The 26,126-nt window shown below is 32.2% G+C and overlaps 1 protein-coding gene across 18 annotated transcripts in view; it reads left to right on the top strand.

Annotated features, from left to right (window-relative positions):
• Nucleotides 1-9,892: 9,892 nt before the first annotated feature.
• The window catches only part of LOC143048656 (filamin-A-like), a 65,980-nt gene continuing 49,746 nt past the window's right edge, over nucleotides 9,893-26,126 (top strand). For all 18 annotated transcript variants that reach the window (XM_076222512.1, XM_076222594.1, XM_076222459.1 and 15 more), the window contains exons 1-2: nucleotides 9,893-10,030; nucleotides 15,102-15,577. In XM_076222512.1, coding sequence (XP_076078627.1) covers nucleotides 15,238-15,577 — 340 coding nt within the window. In that variant the 5' untranslated portion in view covers nucleotides 9,893-10,030; nucleotides 15,102-15,237. The remainder of the gene's footprint in view (nucleotides 10,031-15,101; nucleotides 15,578-26,126) is intronic.

Here is a 26,126-nt window from a genome sequence, read left to right as displayed (position 1 = left end):
AACATACTGTGTTCGACAACAGACAAGTGTCTATACACATCATATTAAACTCAAAATCGCTGCAATTCTGGAAATGTGGTGCAGCTAGCTCCCAGTCAAATATTTCTAAACAGTTGGTATTATTTTACAAAGAATGAAGGATGACCCATAGCAACCTACTAGCAATGCTTGAAAGAGGATCCTTCCCAACTTACAATCCGTCTGGTGAATAAGTTCCATTGTTTTAGCCTAGGTGAATGTAATTTCCTTTGTTTTAAGCCTAGGTGAATAAGCTCCTTTGTTTTTAGCCTAGGTTTAAAAGCTCCTTTGTTTTAAGTCTAAGTGAATAAGCTCTTTTGCTTTTAGTCTAGGTGAATAAGCTCCTTTGTTTTTAGTCTAGTTGAATAAGTTCCTTTGCTTTTAGTCTAGTTGAATAAGTTCCTTTGTTTTAAGCATAGGTTTATATGCTCCTTTATATTAAGCATAGGTTAATAAGCTCCTTCGTTTTAAGCATATGTTTATAGGCTCCTTTGTTTCTAGCCTAGGTGAATGTAATCTCCTTTGTTTTAATCCTAGGTGAATGTAATCTCCTTTGTTTTAAGCCTAGGTGAATAAACTCTTTTGATTTTAGCCTTAGTTCATAAGTTTCTTTGTTTCTAGTCTAGGTAAATAAGCTCCTTTGTTTTAAGCCTAGGTGATAAGCGCTTTTGTTTAAAGCCTAGTGAATAAGCTCCTTTGCTTTTAATCTAGTTGAATAAGCTCCCTTGCCTTTAGCCTTGGTTAATAAGCTCCTTTGTTTCTAGTCTAGGTGATAAAATGCCTTTGCCTTTAGTCTAGGTGAATAAGCTCCTTTGTTTTTAGCCTAAGTGAATAAGCTCCTTTGTTTGAGCCTAGGTTCATAATCTCCTTTGTTTGAGCCTAGGTTCATAATCTCCTTTGTTTCTAGTATAGGTAAATAGGCTCCTTTGTTTTAAGCCTAGGTGATAAGCTCGTTTGTTTTAAGCCTAGGTGAATAAGTTCCTTTGCTTTTAGTCTAGGTGAAAAAGCTCCTCTGTGTTTAGTTTAGGTGCAAAGGCTTCTTTGCTTTGAGTCTAAGTGAATAAGCTCCTTTGTTATAAGCCAAGGTGATAAGCTCTTTTGTTTTTAGACTAAGTGAATTAGTTCCTTTGCTTTTAGTCTAGGTGACTAATCTCATTTGTTTTAAGCGTAGGTGGTAAGCTCTTTGTTCTAGTATAAGTGAATTCATTCATATGCTTTAAGTCTAAGTGAATAAGCACATTTGCTTTCAGTCTAGTTGAATAAGCTCCTTTGTTTTTAGCCGAAGTGAATAAGCGCCTTTGTTTTATTCTAAGTTAATAAGCTGCTTTGCTTTTAGTCTAAGTGAAAAAGCTTCTTTGTTTTTAGCCAAGGTTTATGAGCTCCTTTGTTTTAGCCTAGGTGAATAAGCTGCTTTGTTTTAGCCAAGGTTTATAAGCTCCAGTTTGTTTTTAGCCTTGGTGAATAAGCTCATTTGTTTTAGCCTAAGTTAATACGCTCCAGTTTGTGTTTAGCCTATGTGGATAAGCTCCTTTGTTTTATCCTAGATTTATAAGCTTCAGTTTTTTATTAGCCTAAGTGAATAAGCTCCATTTTTTAAGCCTAGTTTAATAAGCTCCGGTTTAGTTTTAGCCTAGGTGAATAAGCTCCTTTGTTTTTTAGCCTCGGTGAATGAGCTCCTTTGTTTCTAGCCTAGGTTGATAAGCTCCAGTTTATTTTAGTTTAGATGAATAAGCTCCTTTGTTTTAGCCTAGGTGAATAAGCTCCATTTTTTTCCACGTAGTTGAATGAGCTCCTTTATTTTAAGCCTATTTAAGCGGTTAAGCTCATTTGTTTTAACCTAGATGAATAAGTTTCTTTGTTTTTAACATTATGATATTCTTTAAGTACTAGTATATAATATCTGACAAGAGATTGTGTACTAAAATATACATATCTTTTAACAGCTACTTATTTATTTTGAGTATTTGTCGACACCATTTAGTGGTAATTATTTGTTGTTTTTACTTGGAGACAACTACTCTTTCACTAATATCCATCAGTTCATTATATAAACACCAACAACCGTTTACACTATTGTATATTGGATGTTTTCCATAGAAACATATCTAGTCTAAAATGCTTGCTGAATGGTTTTAATTCTTTATCAACCAAAATCAGTTGTGTATTGCTTACCAAACCAACGTAACATGCTGTGAGTACTTCTGACACCCGCCAGTGACGGATTCCGGGGGGGGGGGGGGGAAAGAGGACATACGCCCTTTATAGAAATGTCTTTTTTGCATTTATACGCCGATAAACATTGCATTCAGCCCTGAAACCAAGAACTGTCATTCAAACGCATTGGGTTTTTTGTGTTCAAAACACTGATTTGCTGAATTCGAGCACCGGAAAAATATTGCTGACGTGACATATTTGATTCTACTACAGATACAATGTAGAAGTTATGTCACTACTTATTTGTTTTAAATTCATGTTTAATCTTAATTACCATTACTTTTTTGTTTTTTGGTAAATAGTAAGCCCATTTCGGGTGAAGTCACCATTTAAAAAGTTCAATTTATTATCATGAACAAACGAATACTCTATAGAACTGTAATATGGTGCTCTTATGTTTATGTACAAGATACACCCACAAGGGCGTTAGCCCAATTTAGCGTACTTATTGTATGGTAAAGTATGATAAATGCAGGATATACAATCACATTTAATGACATCTTGGTGTAAGAATATTAATGAATCGAAGGTATGGTACATGGAGATAGTAACCACATCCAACGAAATACTTTTTACAATAACCGTATGTATTTGTTTATTTAGTCATTCCTCAGGTTGCATAGTTAGCAGTTTTTTCTGACTACAACACATTGGTCAAAATTTAAATTTTGTTTTAAAAATAGAAAAGCAATGATTCACATTTGTAACATAAATAAAAGTTTCTTCCTCCTACACCGATATTTATTGTCATATTGACATCGGAAACAGCCCGGAGAACCTCTATACTCATCCTTGCATACATAGACATTAAAACATTGACAATTACAAGTTTAACACATAGTAAATTGATTGTGTATTTGATCGTATCTCGAAAAGACAAAACTATATCAGGTTTACTATAAAGAGACATTGCATTGTGACAGATTAGTCGCCCGGAAAACTTTCCATTCTAGCAGATTTTTTGTTTATAATTTACATAACAGATTTCAAATGATTGATTTTAAACGATTAGACAAACTTTTATGCCTGCGGAAGGTAGTGCCACTTGTGTAGGAACACAGCTTTAAATGAACGAACCTTAGTTCATAGAGATGCTACACTCATACTGTTATTTTTACATAGGACTAAAAATGTTTACTGAGAAGGTTAGTAACATACAAATGTTAGATTTATATAAAGAGGTGCATTCATTAAGATGTGTTCAGAGTATGCTGTTGTACCCAGTGGATAATCTACATTTTCAAACGGATCTGTAAAGCTATTTTTCTATTGCATGTAGTCTAAAGGTTTGCTTTGTTTGTATAAATGTTTGCTTAAGCATTGTAATTAAGATTGACAGGTGCAATCAAAAGATAGGCAGGGCTTCAGCTAGCATGTTTTTATTGATGCTTTCTATCCAAAGATTTATACATGCAAAGCAAGCAAGCCAACTATAAACCTCTAAACTACATGCATAAGGAAAACAGCTCTAAACACACGTTATTGATTGCCTTTTCAGAAAGAATGTACTGATTAAGGAAATACAGAAATTCATACATGTATTTGAAATTGTTATCAGTTCTGCCTTTTTCCTGTAAAACTGAAATGTATTGTGTATGGCCAGACCTTGAAGTCATTAATCTTTGCTCAGTGCTCGGAGCACAAAAATCATGTTCGTTCGAAACATAAAATCAAGCATTTTGATTGGTTGATTTTGGAGTATGAGTACAAAAAAACTGACTCGAAAGTTTTATGACTTCAAGGCCAGGTGCATCTTTAATCACCCCATTGAATGTTTTCTACCTCCCCACTAGAATGTACACGACCATTTATCTTAATCATCAAGTGTTCGGAACTGTACATCAGATTCTTTGATTAACAATCATATTTCTTTGACATTGCCATAATATTCTTTATTTACTATTGAAGAGATATGTTTGCCTACGCCTGTAAAACGAATGCATAACACAACATATAAACGATGCTGTCGGAACATTTTTAGAACATGACATTTTACTTTTCTTGTAATGCAATTCCATACAATTAACCTTACTTAATTGTTTATCATGGGTACATCGTTGCAAAGGAAATACCGAATACAATCTTAGTGTTCGATCATTGTCGGAGATGTCTTGTTATTTATTATAGGTTGAATGGCATGTACAAATATTCACACCTGTAAGCAATATCGTTGTAATACTGTAAAGTAAACTGAGCGTTTAATGAGCATTGCATTTGTTTTTATGAAGAAACCAGAAGATTCGTCAAATGTCTTTTATATTTTGTGACTTTTATGCTATATTAAATGAAGTCATTGCAACAAATGCATAGTGAAACGTTCTTTCGTTTGCCGAGAATGATCTTGGTTCTCGGCTATTAGTGGGTATTTAAGCAGGACCCTTCAACTCAAGCAAAATTTATCTTCAAATATTCCAATATCGATATAAACACCTGTCTTCATTACATCTATGATGCTGTACCCTCATATATTGTGTTTTAAGCATATATGTGTAAAGCTCACAATTCACTTGGAAAAAAAAAAAAAAAGACTCCAACGATTCGTAAACTTAATAAAAATTATAAACAACCATAGATGTTTGCTTTAACTTCCTTCAAAAACAAACTGGATAATCGAAAACAAAATTACATGTGCTATAACAGAGTCATGGTGCATGCACGCACTTATTCTTTATATAAGACTGTGACAGGGTAAATGTCCTAGGTTTTTCATTTGATATACAACCTGCTGAAAAACAGGCAAAAGCTATACCAAAAGGACATTAAAACTCACTAGTCGAAAACAAACCTGACAACGCCATGGCAAAGAAAAGACAAAAACGAACACAAATCACAACATAGAAAACGAAAGAATGACAAAAAACGGCGGTGCTCCGGAAGGGTGAGCAATCTTGCTCTTATCGTTAAAGTGATTTTTGCCTATAATATTAATGGAAATTTGATATCAATCGTGTTAGAGCATCCGTATATACTACTTACATATCATATATCATGAGTATATATATATATGTATAAAAATTGCGGTTTTTATCCAACGCAATCATAGGTTTGAACGTAGTTTTCAATTTAGACTCGTTTATATTTTTTCGTTTGGACTTGTATCATATTTTCCCTCCGGTTTATATGATCCGTTCATCCTATATTGACTCTTAAAATTCAAGAGTCTATCTAAAAATGAGGGTACTTTTTAGATGGCCTTCCAAATACCGTTTCGATCCCTAACATCACTGAAAAGACATTTATTGTTGAAATCTGGATCGGCATAACATCGTGGCCACAAGTTATTTTTTTTCTGTTAAAGCATTAAATTTATATTAAGATCCATTTGTTACATCTTGTGATCAATTTTATTTGGCAATCGCCAATGGCAGACAGCAGGGTTAAAGAACATCAGTTGTTCGACCTGTTAGTCAAATGCGTTTTGTTTAAATATACTTTTTCACTTTTTTTTTGTCTTTTTGAAAATGTTGTTTGTGCTGTTTTTAGACCCTTCTACAACGAAATTTGTTTTACATGCACACGTATAAAAATTGCGGTTTTTATCCAACGCAATCATAGGTTTGAACGTAGTTTCAATTTAGACTCGTATATATCTATATATAAACTTATTCTACGATGAAAAGGGAGGAGTAAATTGTGTCCAATCTACTACTATAGGTTTGGTGACGGAAACCTTTCTCGTATTATTTAAGAGAATACTTAACAAAAGGAAGCTGGTATAATACTAAGTGTTTTGTTTATAAATAGTTGTGGTTATAACGTGGTTGTCCGAAGAATGAACCCTTTTGATTAAAATGTCCTCTTGCTAGGTGTTTGTAAATATGCAGACTTTGTTTTGCAGATCGTTGAACTTATCTATATTCGCAACCTACATATGCCTTCCTATGGATATTACAGAAAATTGTTTGACCGAAATAAAATAATAAAGAGCAAGCTTGATTCCTTCTGTTATTCCTGTTGGTTTTCACGGAGCATTTCAAATCAATGATACTGATATCCAAGTAGTAGACTCCAAGTAGATAGTATGAAATTCAAAACAGTGTAGCTGTGGCCATTGATTGACCCATCAAAATCATCCATTGACTGGGACAATTTACGTGAACGTTTGTCTGTAACAACCACTGTTCATGACGTACCTACGATAGACATTTAAACTGTGGGGTCAACAAAGGTTTCTTAACGCCTTTAATTATAAAATAATTCGACAAATTAATCAGGAATAACCTTTGTGTTTTGATTTATATAATTGATATAAATCAAAATATCGTGTTATTTCTGATTAATTTTTCGAATTAATTTATTTAGGTGTTGAGAACCTTTGGTGACCCCATAGTTTAAGTGTCTTTAAAAAGTACATAGTGAGCATTGGTCGTTACATACAAACGTTCACCTAAATTGTCCCAGTCAATGAATGATTTTAATGTGTCAATCAATGGCCACAGCTACACTGTTTTGAATTTCATACTATAGGCTCCTGCTATTTGGGTTGATTTAATCCGCCACTTACTACGCCTTATATTTATTGCATGTTTCGAGTCCAACTTCCTCGACAGTATATTTAACACATACATTTGAATTCATTTTTGACAATTGTACATGCATGCATGTTAATACAACAGGAATTTTATCTAAAAATGTCTTGAAGGTAACCTTATAATTTACATCACCAAAAGATGTATGCATGTTTTCAGTCCATCGTGTAATCTTTCAAATATTGTGTTTAATAGATGGTCAGCTCGTCAGTGTTGTATAGATAGTAAAACATCTCCAGTGCTAATTTACTTCTATCCTTGAAAATATATATCATACTGAGTTAAAATATATTGAAATGTATTGTATTTCGTAAATTACCACTGCCCAGTATACGGCTTTCCTTTGACTGTTTTTCAAGGCAGAGTGTTTTTCAATGCATAGATGTTCACATAGAGTGAGTTATACCTTACAAACTGAAGAGTCTCACTAAAACCGGTGCTATTGTGGAGCTTTTACTTTACAATGAAGGTCTCATTGTAACCTTAAGGCGAAGAACGGTTAAAAAGAAGGGTTAACTTGTTCTTTTCTTTAAATGTTACCAATACATGGGTATAGATATTTTAAGTCGTGAATTTAGACTTCACACCCCTTCTTAATGTGTCTGTGTTATTGTTTACTATACATCTGCTTTTGGTTACTCGTCGTTATACTATTCCAATGCCCTTGCTCTTTGACCACAGGAGGTTGCGAGATGGCATGATGGCTTTATCCAATCTAACGATGATTAAAATATCGGCTTAAAATATAGACCTCTAATCTATTTATCCTCATATAATCTCAATTTAAAAAAAAATTAACTTCACCAGTTTTATTGTAACTTTTTTGAATAGCTTTGCATGTGCGTGCCGATGTTTTGATATTGCATGGTCAGTTTATATCGTAAGTTAATCTGTGCGTCTATAATTGTACTTTCTTTTTTATTACAAGTCTACAACATGCAGAACAACAATTTGTAACATGCCTCTCTATGATGACGAATCGTAAGATTCATTCTAGAGATTTCTATCAATTCAAATAACTCAGATTGTAATGGTAATCGTATTTGTATAGTTCTTTTTTCCTGCTAGTGAATTTTAGTCATACTAAAACATTGGCTAGCAATTCCACTTCTGACAAAAGGTCATACGAAAGGAGCAAATTGTGTAGTTAGTTCTATAGACAGACCATGCATGTTTCGCAATATACCAATAAATGAGTTAGTCTTCACCCCCCCCCCCTAAATCCGGCTCTGACCGCCTCTGATAAACATACATAACAGTGCGAAACATACAGAGATTCAAAAAATTGAGGCTCAAATATCTGAAAAAAACTACCGATTCTTTCTATATAACGAGTAAATCAGACGTAACAAAACTTTTCTGTTCAAATATTCTTTTTTAAACTACGATAGTGTACATGTACTTCGGGCAATTCGAACTAGTTAGTATGTAACTCTTGTACACGAAACACTATGTAAAACCAGAACTATAAACGATTACTAAAACAATCTGTATGATGAGGGTTAAATAGGTTTTTTTTTGTAAAATGCTTGAATAATTTCAAGAGAGCACCGGCCGGCTTCTATAGAACGCATTACGATTGTATTTGCATATTTTTTGTAAGATCTGTTGATCTCATAATCGACTATCCTTTATTCAAACAAACAAAAATTCCACAGTGCATGAAAGAGGTGTTAATAACAATCATATATTATTCGTTTCTGTAGACGAATATAACAAGTAAACACAGAGCACCATTGTCGTAGAAAGTTAGCGCAAAGACAGTAAGGCGCAAGATATTTTTAATCAAGGGGTAGGGACTAGGATTATTTTATGATAGCAGAAGCATGTATTACATGCAAGAAAATTATAAAACAGTTCTTTTTCGCTCAATGGAAGGACTTATTAAACACACACACACACACATTTTTTTTTATAATGAAAAAAATCCAAGGGTCGTCACTTGTAAAATTATCGAAGCTAATAAAGCTTAGAACGTAAAAACTATTGAATAGGTTCCAAATTTCAGTAAAACTGAGTATTCTTGACATGTTTAAAACATGGTATGACATTAGAAAAATTAAAAAAATATAAAAATATTTTTCGTCTTTCAAGGTCGTGCCATTATCAGTAGAGGTTTGTTGTATAAAGTATTTTGAATAGGAAACATTGACAAATCTAACGAGTATTGCAAAAAATATTTTATCAAACGGCCAGTAGTGTTAAGTGCTTGCTACTTTTGTCCACTTAAAGACAATTTCATATCACTGAAAAATCACACAACATTAGCGGATGTCTTGCTTTTCAATCCTACCAATTTATGACATAATTTGTTAAGTAGTTGGTCTTCCTGTCATTTGAGGTATATTCAAAGTATAAAAAAGCTTCTGTTTGTTCTTTCTGGCTGATGTTAGAAAGATATGGGCTGTTTATGATATTAAGCTAGGTGAACCATCTTGTAAGTTATCTATTTAGTTTTATTTGAGATTTTTAAAGATATCTGTGTTCTATAATTTTGTTAATCTTTTAATAATCTTTTAACTGTCTATGTCAATATGAAAAAATATTTATGCATGGCTCCTGGGTAATTTGCATGAATTAACATCTGTTTGGAAGTTCAAAAACACGACCTAATCTGAAAAATTAAAAGCACATTATACAGCAGGAAATGTTTGTGTTGTGATCTAATCTACTATCCCAAAGGAAGCGAATATTTAAGAATATGTACATGTGTTATTCTGTTGATCCGTATTATCGGTTAATTAATTATTACATGTATCAAAAATATGTGGTTATGCTAACATATTAATCACACAGGGCTCTACCCGTCTACCATCTGGAAACTTCTGGAAATAAGGGATTAATTTACCTAATCATTGGTCCAGACGTTGGTCATTGGTCCTCAATCCCGCCTCTTATCTAATTGTGATCATACTAACAGTATGACACACGTGCATGTACACAATCATTCACTAGTATCGGCTTTCACGCGCGTCCCATATATGGAAGTGATGCTGCGCAGTTGAACACTGTGAGTCTCCTGGCAGTATCTTGGGAAGTGATTTCGTACATATATTCTGAAGAATCTCACGTTTCTACGATAACCAATCTGATCTAAGACTATTTATAAACCAACCCTGTTTGGCTTAGATGTTGAAAATGTGTGTACAGTGAGAGACAAGCCGGCTTGTTACAAAACATCTCCCTTTTCCTTGTCAACTCTTGGAGTACGGACGGGACCTGACTTTTGACCACCGGAACTGACTTTCGGATTGACTATAATAATAATAGTAAGTTTTAATAACCACTTTTAAATTAATTCAAACTTGAACTGTAATTATTTGGAACTTTATTGCATTGGTAATGCAGTTTTGATTGGCATGATAAAGGTGTTATCAGACAAATTTGTAAACAAAATGTTATTACACTGCCACAATCAAATATTTATTTTAATAGTTTTGACTCTGAGAGTTTTGATGAAATCAATTTTTTATTAAAGACCGTGAAATAATTAAATGAACAGTTTTAATAGTTTCAATAAATAAACATTGGAACTGTTCACTTTTTCTTATTTTTCTTTCTCTTCATTACTTTTTGTAGATAAAATTTAGGTTTTTAATACAAGTACATGTTAAATGTATGATCTACAAAAACAAATTTTGTTCCACCAAGATAATTTTTTATTTGTTAAACACTTGTTTGATTTCGTACTTATTATGACTTTCACAAAATGACTTCAGGGAAATGTTTTGAAACAATATAATGCAATACAAATGCATTTAACAAAAAAAAAAAAAAAAAAATGTGGGATCGAGTGTAGGATAAATATTCTCTGACGGATAGAGTTTTCCCTACGGTGAAAATAAAAATAGCATAGCAGTCCTCTGGATGTAATTCATCAGTAGGGATAAACTTCAAAGATTTAAAGACGATGATGGGAATTTTAACGACCGTTACTGGCTATACAGCCCTCGTACAGTTGGTGTTTTTAAAAGCCGAGTAACACTTGAGAAGCTTTACGTGACAAAAGGGTCGGATTTAAGAGTGGTGCACATAGGTTAAATTAGTTAATTAGTCTCTTAATCTGGCTCAGTCATCTTAATCTATAGCATAGCATTTTGTACATACTACAAACAACATCTACAATCATGTGCATACAGTTTAGGATCAAATGGTGTATCAATCTGATGTAGTGTCAGCTAAGCAGCTATATAAGGGTTGACAACTTTTGACAGATTGGCGCGATATTTCCACTAGAGTTATTGCCCTTTTTCTGTATAATTCATGCAGTAATATCACTTCTGGTATTTTCCTATATTTCTTGTTCACATTGGGTTGGTATGAACAAAAACTTCGGTTAAGTAAAAAAATAAGTTGATACAAGAAAGAAATTCTATATGAAGTATCTATATCACAAAAAAAAAATGACAAAAGACATCCATAGACTAAGTCAAAGTGAGTGGTGTTCTGGATTGATTGATACTAGATTTCTGTACCTTCATACTTATTGGTAAATTGGCTATAGAGAGGTGTTTGTGCAATATATCTAGCCATGGTTAGGTTGAGAAGTACTTTCTTAAGTTTCGTCCGGAAACTTCGCACAATAATCACCAAAAAATAGAATGCAATGTATTAACAACCGGAAATCATAAACGGCATATGGTTATGATTAGTTCAGTTGACTCTTACTTTGTTCTACACATATTTTCTTCATAAGTGGTCTTAACAAAGTGACTTTAATCAATAATCACGTCATGATAATATCATACTGAGTAATGAATAAATAATTCGAAATATGCCACAAAATGTATACTACTGATCAAGACAACAAACACATATTACAGAATGGATATATATATATATATATATATATATATATATATATATATATATATATATATATATATATATATATATATATATATATATATATATATATAAACGAGTCTAAATTGAAAACTACGTTCAAACCTATGATTGCGTTGGATAAAAACCGCAATTTTGATACGTGTGCATGTAAAACAGATTTCGTTGTAGAAGGGTCTAAATACAGCACAAACAATATTTTTCAAAAGACCAAAAAAGTGAAAAAGTATATTTAAACAAAACGCATTTGACTAACAGGTCGAACAACTGATGTTCTTTAACCCTGCTGACTGCCATTGGCGATTGCCGAATAAAATTGATCACAAGATGTAACAAAATGGATCTTTATATAAATTTAATACTAAACAGAAAAAAAATAACTTGTGGCCACGATGTTATGCCACATAAATATATATGAAGATGAAGTATGAGTGCCAATGAGACATCTCTACATCCAAGTCACAATTTATAAAAGTGAACCAGGTATACAACATCGAATTCAACCATATCCATGTACTTAGGTCACATATTAAAACACACACACACAAGCAACGATGACAATGCATTTCACTTTACAACACAGACTTGTTACATTATATAGAAAAATTAACATGTGAATGGATATATAATGAATATGTGAAAAAAATAAAAGCTGTCTCGGGTAATACTGCTTGACATCTAAATTGTCAGAGCAAGGAACTAAATTCTAATTCCGGTTATATAATCATATCAGGATAATTTCTGTATTTCTAATATCTACGTACAGTTTAATACAATTTTCAAATGTCTTATAAATATTCAAAATATTTAAAAAGATATCGTCTTAATTCTTAAATAGAGATATTGATATATACTCAAAGACAAAAAACTACAGTTTATTATTAAAGAAGACGCATATTGTTTATGGATTCAAACCGACCTTCATCCTTGTCGGTTTTTTGGTGGGCCGCTCGTTTTGCTCAATCTTAAGTGCTTTTTGTGGTGTATCGTTTACTGCTGTTTGTCTGTCTGTTATATTTTTTGTTGTCATTGCATTGTCAATTTCTTTACAGCTTTTGAGTTAATAAATTCCTCTGGCATTTTTTCGCCTCCTTTTTACCAGTTAGACTTACAAAACAGCCGAAATACATCTAACTAAAATCCCAGAATTACAACATTAATTTGAAAAACAAACACCTGTTTAAAATGGCATGTTTCACATTAAGTACAAGGGAAAAGTAAATTGATGTGTAGATGCTGATAAAAGTAAAACTTAGAATCTAACGGTTTTCATCAATCTGCACCAGCCTATAATGTAAACTCCCAACCTTTCATCAGATTAAAATGAACATCTTAAAGTAAGCATTGATATTTTTACTCGATCTTATCAAATGACGAATGGTTCTCGCATATGTACTGACATCATTTACCGTGAATTTTCCATGTTTCAGAATCGTTTTCTTTTCTGTAAAAACTACGAGAAAATAACAATACTTTAAACTTAAATTTCCTGATTTCCATAAGTCAAGAACGTATATTTTTTTCTATGAACATAATTATACTTGATCATTCTACAAAATCGCACCGTATGTTGATGTAGATATTTATTGTTTTATTTTCGTGGTTTCGGCTTGTTTTTTCATCAACATATACATCACATCTCCTTATTTCATATCTAATTACACACAATCAAGGTTTCAAATAAATGCCATACTAAGTGATAATTTTCATAATCCGATGAAATAAAGTCATCTTTTGACTTTTCAGATGTATTTTGCTAATTCCCAGTACTATATATAGACCAACTCAGATCAGATTTATCCCTACACACCCGTAGCCGGGGGGAGGGGTCGAGGGGGTGAACCGTTCGTCCGAACCCTTCTGAAAATAAATAAGCACTATTAAAGTCGACTTTCTGTCATGTCTGTTTGAATTGTGACTGTCCACGTTGAGTATAATTCGATTGAACCCCTCACCCCCTTTTTGGAAATTCCTGCCCAATATCCTTGTATTTACTTAAGCTAATAATGTAGTGACGAACTTGGATTTCAGTGTGTCTGTATAGAACAGCTTGTAAAACTGAAATGATAAATGTCTGAATCCCTTGAAAAACTGGTCACTTATTGCAACTGTTTTCCTCTTAATTTTTTAAGCATTGTACAGCATAATTTATAGAGTTACTTTTATATTGTTTCACTGAGCTACTTATCATTGAAAAACTAATTGTCGGCGGCTCACTGGGGAGGGCCTGGGTGTTGAAGTGAGCCTATCCTTTTTTCATATATCTTATAAATAACATAGAATTAATGATGAAAATCAGGTTAAAACTATTAATGTTAAACTGACCCGTCCCCTTTTAAGTGTCTACATCCGCGATAAAACTTTCTATACTGTATGGCCATACGTAGTTGCGGATTCTGTTTTACGGTACAAAAATTAAAACAGAGCACACAAATAGCTTCTTATGTAAATTTGTACTTGTAACATTTTTTTGGACACACCAATTCTATCAGAGTGACAAGGTCAAAAAGAGAAGTTTGGGTGTCCCGAATTTTTTCAACTCGATAGAACTGTCAATGGAAGTTGGTTGTGAGACAAAATTGTCTGAGTTCAGATGACTTTTTTTATTATTATTTGAGCTGATGTGTTTCTTTTACACTGCCACAGACAAATATTTTTCTATATACTTTAATACGATATTGTTATTTATTATACTTCACGTTAAAATGCCATATTTTGATTGGCTAATACGAGGGTGTCATTTTACTCTATCACATAGCTGAGAGGGTGACAATTTTTTTGAATGTTACCCTCTCGTCTCAACCAATCAAAAATCGACAATTTAAAGGACAATGGATGAATTTACATCAAGTAGTTGAATACAATGCTTAAGTTTGACGTTTTGGATCAAATTTTATTATTTAACTGTCAAAATAAAAAAACCCAACATCTTGTTGTTTACATTTCTAATACTCGTAACGTTGTTATGTACGTGACGTCATAGAAAATCCTTTTGAAATAAAATTTATCTGTAAAAGACAAAAATGGTAGGACGTTTAGTATAATAAATTAAATAACACATAGCTGAGAGGGTGATAGAGCAGATTGGTACCCCTTGAAAAAGCATTGTCAACCTTGGCTTCGCCGCGGTTGACAATGTTTTCTCGGGGTACCAATCTGCTCTATCACCCTCTCAGCTATGTGTTATTTATATAATAAAGGTATATAGTGGGAAAAAATCTGAGACAAGTGCCTGTGTACACTGGGTAAACCGTGCCCAGGGTACCTTAACTTATTTGTTTTCAATCCATACAGTCAGTCAGATAAAGGCATACAATAATACCAAAATGTAAAATCATAACTACCAGTTTAATTATTATACGTGTAATCGTGACACAAATTATTAATTATCAACTTGTATTATAAGTACAATTTCACGTTTTCACATTCCTTAGTTATGAGTGGACATTTCCTAGTTCAAAACAATACACATTATTATTTTTGTTTACTTTTTAGGTCAATCAGAAGTGATCAAGACCAACATTTTGTGCCGAAGGACCGAACAGGAGCGTCCAAATTCAGCGCCCACCTCAACTTTTTGAATTATTCATTTTAAAACCATTCGAGCGTAAAACACCTATATAAATCAACCATGGCTGAAAGCGAGGCACAATATTACGACGAGGACGAGGACGAGGAGATGCCTTTGACAGAGAGAGATCTCGCAGACGACGCACAGTGGAAATTAATTCAAAAGAATACATTCACAAGATGGGCAAACGAACATTTAAAAACAGTAAACAAAACAATAGCAGATCTTGAAAATGACTTTTCAGATGGATTAAGATTAGTTGCATTAATTGAAGTTTTATCCGGCAAAAAATTTAAGCATGTCAACAGACGTCCCAACTTCAGGACCCAAAAACTTGAAAATGTCACCAGGGTTTTGGAGTTCCTCGAGAGAGATGAAGGGATAAGAATTGTGAATATAGGTAAGACAGCCGCATGTATATTTTGTTTACATTTTTTATGTTTGCCGGTAAACCGGTATTTATCATGACACACCTGTATTGATGATGTGTATTGAATCATGACAGTCAAAGTGAAACTAAGATTTTGTACACCTGTTTGGCCCACCTTCAACAACCAATTATTCTGACAAAACAACCTTTTAAGCGACAATTATTAACAATGTTATTATTAACTTAATGACACACACGTGGGTTTTTTTTTTTTTTACCTGTAAACAGGTCATGACGTTATAATTGTTTATACATGTATACTCAATACACAACAATCTATTCACCACAAATCTTATAAAAAAATCTTTTTATATGTTATTTAATAACAAAAAAGCTGAAAATTAACTTATATGCAGTTATAACCAGAGATAATATAATTTATTACTTGTAAACATGTAAATAGCTCAAAGGTGCAATGGTGTATGAATTATTCATAAGTTTACCAGGTTACAATTTGCTGTGAAAGTGTTAAATGCAGATTGAAGTGGGTCATATAGGTGTGTCAATAACTCATACATTATACATTATTGCTCAAATAAACATGATAAAAGTATATTCTCATATTGAAAATGCACAACATTTTTGCAAGGTTTGCAATTTACAAGCTTTAGGTCATAGCAAAATCTAAGGTTAAGGCATTCTGATATTATTTTACTGATTTTGTCTGCCTCCACTGCTGATAAAAAGCCTTTATTTCATATTTATGGACTTTACTTTATTTGTTTTGAGATTTAAAATTGAAAAGGAACTAGCAGTTAAAAGAATTTAATTAAAGTTTGAAACTGATCCTCAACCAGTTTCTGTTTCAGGTAACAGACATAAATTACCTGTGCCCTTCAATTTTAGATCAGTCTGACAAGTAAATTCCTCCATGACCCATAACGTGGGTGTATAAACACTGCTAATAAAATTTGATGTCTATAGTATTTTTTAGGTCCAAGCAAACTTCAATTGCTTTCAAGTATTTTCTCAAAGTTTAGTATTGTGATGAAATTTTATCTTAGTAAGCATTCTTTTTTCATGTTTTCTTAAGAAAAGACATTTTGGATGAAGATTGAAAAAAAAAAAATCAATGTTCAAACTTCAAAAGATAGTTAGTATGTCCTTTCCTTTTAATGCAGTGCACCTTTATACATTGTAATAACTACTTGTACATTGTAACTGTTAAAGATTGAACTTCCTATCTTCTTCAATTCATTCCATGAATGAACATTTGTTTTCTCATGACTGATTTAGTTAAAAAATCAAGATGTTTAAAGTTTATCAAAGAGCTCATTTTTCAATGAAAGGTTTAATATCATAGATGGTCTCATTCAAGTAAATAGATCTGGCCATTTTGTTGAATAATGCAAAGGGTTAAAAACACATATTGTATAACAATATCACACGTCAAACGTCTTAACTTTGCCTTATACTATATAGTATTTTTGTAATAAAATACATCAATAGTAAACAGATTCCTTTTACCTTTCATTGCCACAAATAAATTATAAAGGATAGAATTTGATGGACCATAGATCTATGGAATAAGTTGTTTCATTTGGTTTAAAACGCGAACTGTCAGTTTCTTATAGACTTTACTGCATGCGAATCAACTTATTGTATTATTTGGTTAAGTTTTAATCTTGTTTATGGTCTTTCTTGTCTGACAAAACTCTTTTAACTGAGTTCCTGTTTTTAGAAAGAATACCCTTCTCCCCTGATACAAAGATTTTATTGTTGTACATGTGTATCATGTCAGGAGGATAGTATATTTTGTTATGGAAAACAACAGGAAGTGCACGTGACAATACTTTACTATCCAGGGTTTTATGAAGATTTATAGATATAAAGTGTAGGCTCAACTAAACAATACATCAAAGATAGGTTTGTCTTTTCAATGCATGTCAGTGGCCTGCAAGAAAGAAACATCAATCCTGTCAATTTCTCTTATTATTTTAATATCTAGACATTCATGTTACATATCACTGAGTTTCTTTGAACTGTAACCCTAATTAACAAATTATGTGTGTATAAACATCTGTGGTGGGAAATATAGCCATTAGTGATGGTACATTTGTAGGTATTACATGTATCCTATGAATGGATTTACTGACTGTGTTAAGTGTGAGGTAGCCTGTCATTTAGTGATCTGGTCACTGTCATAAAATACTATTATTTAACAATAAAGAGTTGTTTGATGGCCTGTTTAAAACTCATAAAGACAGATATATTACTACCTCTTATTACTTTTAAATGCTGATTTAGTTTGAATTAGACCCCCAGTTGTGTAAGCAAATAAATAGTTCTTCATTTTATGTCACTGACTTAAAGTAACTACTATCTTTTTTCATAATATTGAATGATATCTAAATTATAATGATAGACTAAAACACTATTGTAATAATGTAATAATATTCAAACATGATAACTTTTGATTTTACACTTAAAAACACTATTGTCATAATATTCATACATAGTAACTTCTTATACTAGACTAACACACTATTGTCATAATATTCAAACATAGTTACTTTTAATACTAGACTAAAACATTATTGTAATAATTTTCAAACATAGTAACTCTTAATACTTACAAGTAGAATAAAATACTGTTTTGCAATTTAATCAATAGTTTGGTACTGTGGGCATTAAATTTATGATACTTTTTTTTATTTGTCACCACAATGGTTTCAATTCATAAATTAGAATTAGTGTATTCATACAATTCTGATCTGTTGATCACTCTGACAGGTTTAATATCTAGAATATATAAAAAGGTGTGTCAGTATTAAAGCTTTTTCTGTGTATACATGTGTAAAAGTAAAACTTAGTCTGACATCAGACCTCAGATCTTCAATAAAAATAATGTTTTGTTGGTTTCTTTAAAATATTTGCTTTTAGCAGTAAAAGCTAAAATGATTTAAAACTCTAGTACATAATAGATTTAAAAAGTGTTGTTAGGTTAACTTGTGACATGCAGTCAGGAAAAACTATAATTTTCTTTTTATTGCGGATGAGGTTCTCTTCCTTGATCCCTTTTGATCTACCTGAGATATCAGTATCATTTATTGAGCATTCTTTGTGATGTCCTCCTCCCCCTTTTTCTGCTTTGTGGTAGTCAGCATCTACATGTAGATGTATTTATCAAGCTGTCATGTCAGGCAAATGGTGCACTACCGGATATATTTGTTTATTCTATCATTTACCTGGTACTAATTGGGGAAAGTGACGTTAAACTTGGAATGATTAGGTGTTCTCATGTAGAATGATGACACAACAATGCATCAATGTGCACATGTATAAATAAAATGACAGAAATAGACTCAGAACTTTGGCAAGATCTGATTACCAGTATCATTTGCATAGATCAGCAAAATTTCAGATATTTTTGTTAAGTAATACATGTACCTGCAATGCATGTATCGTTCATTTAGTTTGATATTATATTTGTGCTTTAAATACTAAAATTGGTAACATTGAAGAGCCTTAGTCACCTTACTAGCACCCAGTAGCCACATTTATTTTGGAACGATAGCTTATAGGGTCTTTTCCTTCAATGCAGTTTAGGTAATGGTTTTCTTTAGCCTATGTTGATTGTTCACTGTTTGGTATTTCCTTGGAGAGCACATTGATCACTCCTGTGTTGATTTGTTACATTATTTATAAACTATACAGTAATTAATTACAGTGTATAAAGAATAATAAAATACCATCTGGTATAAATCTAGGTACAACAACGATCTGTCAAAACCAATTCTGGTAATAATGCTGACAGGGCAGATCATCAAATTCTAGAAAGGACTTTTCAGGAAGAGGTAGCTGAACAAGATAAGCGTTGGAAGATTTTGTAAAATACCTTTAATGGAAGTATCTACAAATTATAAGATAAGATAAATTTTATTTTCCAAATTAGGTCCCCAGGGGGGCATATACACATAACATAACACATTCTCTGTATGATTGCAAAGTATTCAGGCCCATAGCCAGGAATTTCCAAGGGGGGGGTTCGTTGGACTCATGAACTCGACTTTAACAGTCACAATTTGAACAAAACGTTGACATTAACAGTGCTTATTTGATTTCAAGGGGGGGGGGGGTTCGTCCGAACCCCCCTGGCTACGGGTATGGTATTATACTTTAACTACTCCCCTAGCAGACATCAAGTTGTAACATTTTTGAATATCATTAAATCAACTTTTTTTGTCAACTTTTTTTCCGATTGGAAGTTGAAAAATTTCTGAGGTCTAGAAGAAGACAGGTCAAGATTAAATCAACTTTATACCTGAGTTTTTTTTAACTTAAGCTGATAGGGAGTATACCTGGATGTATTTTTCTAAATATTGTACTTTGACCTGTGTAGTAAAAAGTCCTTAAGGAAAATAATATTGTTTAAAATCTTCGTTAAATATTTTGGTATCAGTGATTGAAAAGAAAAAAATCCCTCATATCACAGTGGGACTCAAAGTATTTTAATCGACACCTTAATCTGTTTGAGATTATATAACTTTTACTTTAATATCATAATAAGACTGCACAGTTGGATTAGTCTCTGTCTTTTAATATCTTTAATTTCACTTCAGACTGCATACTTTGAATCTAAGAAAGTTTTTTGTCCACCATAAATGTTGAGGAAGTTACATACATGTATGACAGGTGGCTAATCAAACACTCCCATTAACAGACAACTTCACCTTATTTCACTTCTAACTTATTTGTATAGACCATTTCTTTATCCATGACAAGTGGACTTAAGTGTCTTGGTCAGTTATATCAATACTTTTATAATTGAGGAGCTTTAAGAAGATTACTTAAAGGAATATTTAGTTACAGAAGTTTTAAGTGCTTATATCTGCATTTTGACTGTGGGATAATTTAGATTATTTATTTAAGCAAAGGGTCTGTGACTTTGTGGCATCTTTCAATGGTTAGACTCAGTTCTAAAAAAACCTGATCATTCAAAGTATTTGTTTTCCATCTACAATCACTCATTGCCATACAATAGTTTGAATATTTCAAGTCTGAGACATGAATTTGCCATGGTAATTGTTAGCAAATTAATCTAAATCTGTACCTAAGACATTTACTGGTAAAAAAACTGCTTGCCTCAGAAACATTGTTATTAAAGACGTCATTTCTTATTATCAATCATATATTTGTACATGTATTATATGAATATAAATGAAAAAATGTCATAAATGAATTTGTAACATTCAGTGGTAATACTTTTCATACCTGTGGCAGGTAAATAGCCCTGTGGCTCATGTCTAGGATCATTGGTGCAGAAACCACCAATTCTTGACATTTTATTCAATTACATGATGGTTGTCTTTAACTTTGAAACGGTCTTGTTTGAATAACATTTTTTGCAACAACTTGAGTGTTTTCTAGGTTTTTTTTTAATTCTTCAGAATTTTACTTCTGCAAAAGAACTCTGATTGGGAAGTCTACCACAATGTTTTTTTATATGTTTGTGGTGGCCGTCTTTTTCATAATCTTTCTGCTAGTTACAGATAAAGATTTGATTAAGCCTTGTATTAAAACAAACAAACCTCAGGCCTACAGATTTGACATTGAGACATTAACAGCTTATTTTTGGTCAATTTTTGTACACATAAGAAACATGTTACAAATTCAAAAAGATATTTAATATCCAAACAAATTTATTTGACATTTGTGACAAAATCTTTAAACCTATACCATTATATTGAAGTGTATGTAATTTGTAAGTGAGATTTGTGAAATAAAACTTGCCATCTATGTAGTGAATCACAGATTGATGTTAAAACTAGTATAACATTGAAATATGAAACACACTTCATTTCTGGTGTCTACCCATGCATATAATGACCAAATTTGGCAGAAACTGAATGAATAGGATATAATAAAATGTTCCCCTATATATGGACTACATCCCATAATAACAGTGGGGTAGCTTGGATATAATCAACATAATCACCTACATATTGGAGCAGGTTTCTGACATTTGATCAGGATTTATTAATCCTTCTAACGATTAATCTGTCTTTATCAGTCTTTATAGTATGACATATGATAGAGAGAGATACTGTCACTGTATGTAGAATTAGGGTATTGTAGGGAAAATATGGTAGATATAATTGCTTGAAGGACCAAACCCAACTAGCTAATCTTGTTCTAAATTCTGCAGTTTACATTTGTGTTATGGTTCATTTACAAGCTATAAAAATGTTGTAACATGACTGTATGGTGCAGGAAATAAGATGTTATACAAGAGCCCACCCATTAGGTACAGAAAATATAACATGATCTTTATTGATGGTGTTTGTTTGTCATGTTCTGTCAGGGAATTTAATCCAATTCACATATTTACTCAGGATTTGGTTGCATGCTGCAATAGGTCAATTATTCTGTTAATGGGTATCCCTCTAACATAGACAATTTTGTAACCTGTCTTCCTTAACACAAGATGTATTTGATATAAAGCTTCAATGTGATGGATTTTTGAAAAGGAGATTGGAACTCTCAAAACTGAATAACTTCTTTGGAATTTTTGCATCACAACCTTAAACATCCTCAAAATCTAAATCTGATGGACATTAAACACCAATTGACCCAAAGAAAAAGCACAGATGAACAAATTAGGCCTCAGTACACTACACAAAAGATATCCTGCATAAACCCACTAAAAACTTTTCTGAGACTGAAGATGAAAGTTCCAGAATGGGATGTATATAGACGTGGTAAATAAATGAGATCAAAATAAGTTCAATGAACGGCTTATTTCACAGTATATTTCATGTTAGACTAAACAAATGGTAATTGTATTCTAGACTCAGTAAGGTGTAACAAGTAGTTATATCAACACATAATGGATATGTGTGTGTATACTTAATATTAACCAAATTACTGAAATATACAATGTTATAGATGAGCTGATGCATCACTAAGGAAAGACTACGTACGACCTTGAGACTTGGCAGGGAACCAGATTTCTCTTATGTTTGCATGTTTTTCTCCTTTGGTTTTGATGGTTTTGTTTCAAACAGTCAGAGAGCATTCCTATACAAAAACAGACATTCGATTTGCTGGAGAATATTACATTTATAAATACACTACAGAATTATACATTTCAGCAATATTACGTAGTTGTTGATACACATTTCCTCACAATTTGTCTGAATCCCCAAAAGCACTATTTTGATATGCTTGATGTAAAACTTGTATTGCAAAAACTGATGATCAAGCAGCTTTAACAAAATGGGAAAGTAATTATCATTCAGTTTTCTTCTGATTTAATCTACAGTAAGATATATAACCTATATTTTAACGAACCAAAATCAGTTGATAAGAACAATTTCTTTTTAGAATAATGGTATCTCTAAAAGTTAAGTGACCTGAAATTTTGCTATTTTATTTTTTAGCTATGCCATATGGAGGCGTTCTGTTAAATTCTTCTGCATACATAAAGTTTCAAGTATATCCAAACAGATAAATCATGTGAACTTAAAAAGCTCCACCTAGATTTTTGAAATATAAATGGCATGTGGAAACCTAGATTTGTAAACTTAAATGAATTTTTTATCAGTTTGTTTACTCAAAAGGATTATGTTAAAAAAAGATGTTTTGGAGATAAGTTATATTCTTAGGTTAATTTTAATATTACATAGTAATTGATAGACCGATTTAATGGTTGAATTAACAATATTTGTGAAATTGTTCCAGGTTCTGTCAGAACAAGCTATAGTTACCATTTCGGCTATTTCGGTAACTAATAAGTCTCAGACTGAATTATTTTAAACTTGTCTACCAACATTCTAAAGTCTGGTTAAACTGAGGATAAATCTTATTATCACATTGATAAGAAGTAAGATGTATTTGTGTTCTATTTTATGTATATGATAGGCCTTTATACAAATGAAGGAACCGAACCTAGTGCTGTCTTAAATCACTGATTATTCCAAATGGTCACTTAAAGAGGAAAAAATTGGTGAGGTACCAAATTAGTCCTATTTTCATATGACAAATGATGCCATAAGATGATGTACAATAATTCTTGTTCAAAACAGCAGATTTTATGATCAGTCCCCCAAAAATAAGGTTGAAGTTCAACCTTGTATAAATCTGTTTGACAATTTTTTTAGAAGGATGAGTTGAATTATTGGCCTTAAAAATTAACTCAATGGATAGACCTGGGTTCATTGATAATATAAGGGTTTGATTGATAGATAGATGGATGATGGATGGATGTGAAATATCCAGTATTAAATATTACATTCTCCTCATAGATAATGATGACATGCTAACATCATCTACTACTTGCTGGGATTTAATTAAAACTGATAGTTACCAAGGTTAGTCTGCTGGAAGACATTCAAGCTTACATGCTCTAACATTTCTTCCTTAACAGAACCAACTAATCATTGAAAGTAAAAGTTTGACAACTCCTGTTTAATGGCGCAAGTTTTGTCAATTCTAGATAAAAGTCTCTATCTGTCATCCTCATAATCCTGCCCATATAGATGTATCTATTTCATCTCTATCTTGATCATTTTAAAAGCTTAAAATTAAAGGAATCAATAATGACTAGCTGTTATTTTGAAGTTTAAGAAATCTCTTCAAGTTTCATACTTGATCGACATATATTTTAATTTCCGTTTTTGGTGTCAGAGTACAAGGAGATTATTGTTTCTCATCTTTTCATTAAAGGATCTGGTGTTGTAATTTGTGTTATCTCGATACAACCATATTTTAGCTATGGTAAATAGCTACATTGTTTCTTCCAAATATTTGCATTGACCTATGTATATCCACACAGATTGGTATAGTTTTATTTTTAGAGTTGAAGTCAGTGTGAGGTACTTAGTTTACAAGGTGTTTCCATTTTCATTGTTACTAAAACAATCTTAATAAGCGTTTCTGCTATGTTTATTTAACTCTCGCCCATATGTACTTCTCTTTGAGATACAATTTTGATAGCTCTGGATTCATACAGAGTGATGATAGGAAGATGTCTTAAGAATGTATACTGCACTTGATAAAACTCTAGAAGGAATGCCCCAACCATAGTTGTACCTTTTTACATAGGTACTTTGTTGTGTATTAGTCTAATTTATGGGCTGAGTTTTGCTAAAGCATGTGAAAATGCAATTTTTTACCTTTCAATATAATTTATTCTAATTTCATAAGTTATATATGACTTAAGCCTACATTGATTGTTAAATCTCTTCTCTCAGAGGTATCCAGTTGGGTGTTAGCTGAAGGTCATTTCAACTACAAATATTCTGAATATTAATTTGAGAGAACATGTAGAGCTGTTTTTACCAAAGGAATTCCTCAGCATGACAAATTTCAGGCTATTAACTATTTATCAGTGCATGGAACGTGTGTTCTTTTTTTTATTTGCTCTTGCAACATATAGGATTACAACCTACATACACTGTTTGCGCAGTTTGTACCTTCATCATTGATTTCTATTCAACAAGGTTTTTTTTAAGTGTCTAAGTGGTCTTAGTAGTTGTCCATCTACTGTTTCACAAGCCTTTCAACATTTAAGTGTGAGTTTGAACCCCATCGCAAGGCAAATGCATTTGACTCCAATCTTACATGTCTTTTATTGTCAGTTTTGCTGCGGAAGGTCTGATTCTTTCTGGCTTCCTCTTATTTGGAGGAGAGTAATAAAGATGACAGGTTTTGGGATAAAAGTTGGGTTTGATGGTGGCAAGTTAAATCTAGGGGTCACAGGGTATAAATATTTATCTTCCTCCTATCCATGACCAAAGTGAAGATAAATATCAAAAGATAGATCCCTTTTCAGCAGCTTTCAAAAACAGATGCAGACTTCTATGTAGAAATTATGACATGCTTAAATGTATTACTAATCAGTGACCTCCTGTCATAACTACAAAAATAGTTTCAGACAGATACAGTTACATTAAAACAAACTGCTGACTGTGCCCCTCTACTGTATGAACTATAACCTTTAACATTTTTAAATGTCCATTTAAAGTAAAGTGGTATTTAAACAGTGTTATTATTGTAGTGGTTACATATATGTTTACAAATGAATTAGGATTTGGAAGTTGTTGTTTGCAGTGATTCATGTCTCTATCTCACTGTGCAACTGTTATCTGAATAACTTTGTACAAAGTGTTAAACACATAACTATTTTGCTATATGGTCATCAATAAAGAACTTCTTTTGATTTATTAGGCTTTTTTCCTTATTGGTCCCTCTTATTTATTGTAGGTTTTTTTTGCATTCCTTGATGATTTATTGTTTTGTTTATCATATGTGTAACATATCAGAATAATGGAAAGTTTCCATGTTTACATAATAATCAGTGATAATGCAACTTCTGTTAATCATGACTTTCTTCAAGTATTATTTGAAGCCAACAAATTCAAAAGACATTGAACTGACTGTTCAGCAGGATAGTACATCTTACCCTTCTGAGTTGACTGAATGCTGCCAATTTGCACTTTATTGCAATAAAAAATATTACTTGAAAAAATGAAAATATACCGATTTATTCTCAAAGTACATACACAAGGACGGTATT

Source organism: Mytilus galloprovincialis, chromosome 1, assembly GCF_965363235.1.
Source record: "Mytilus galloprovincialis chromosome 1, xbMytGall1.hap1.1, whole genome shotgun sequence".
Taxonomy (NCBI): Eukaryota; Metazoa; Mollusca; class Bivalvia; order Mytilida; family Mytilidae; genus Mytilus; species Mytilus galloprovincialis.
The sequence above is the reverse complement of the archived record's forward strand: the minus strand, read 5'-3'. Positions and strand labels throughout refer to the sequence as shown.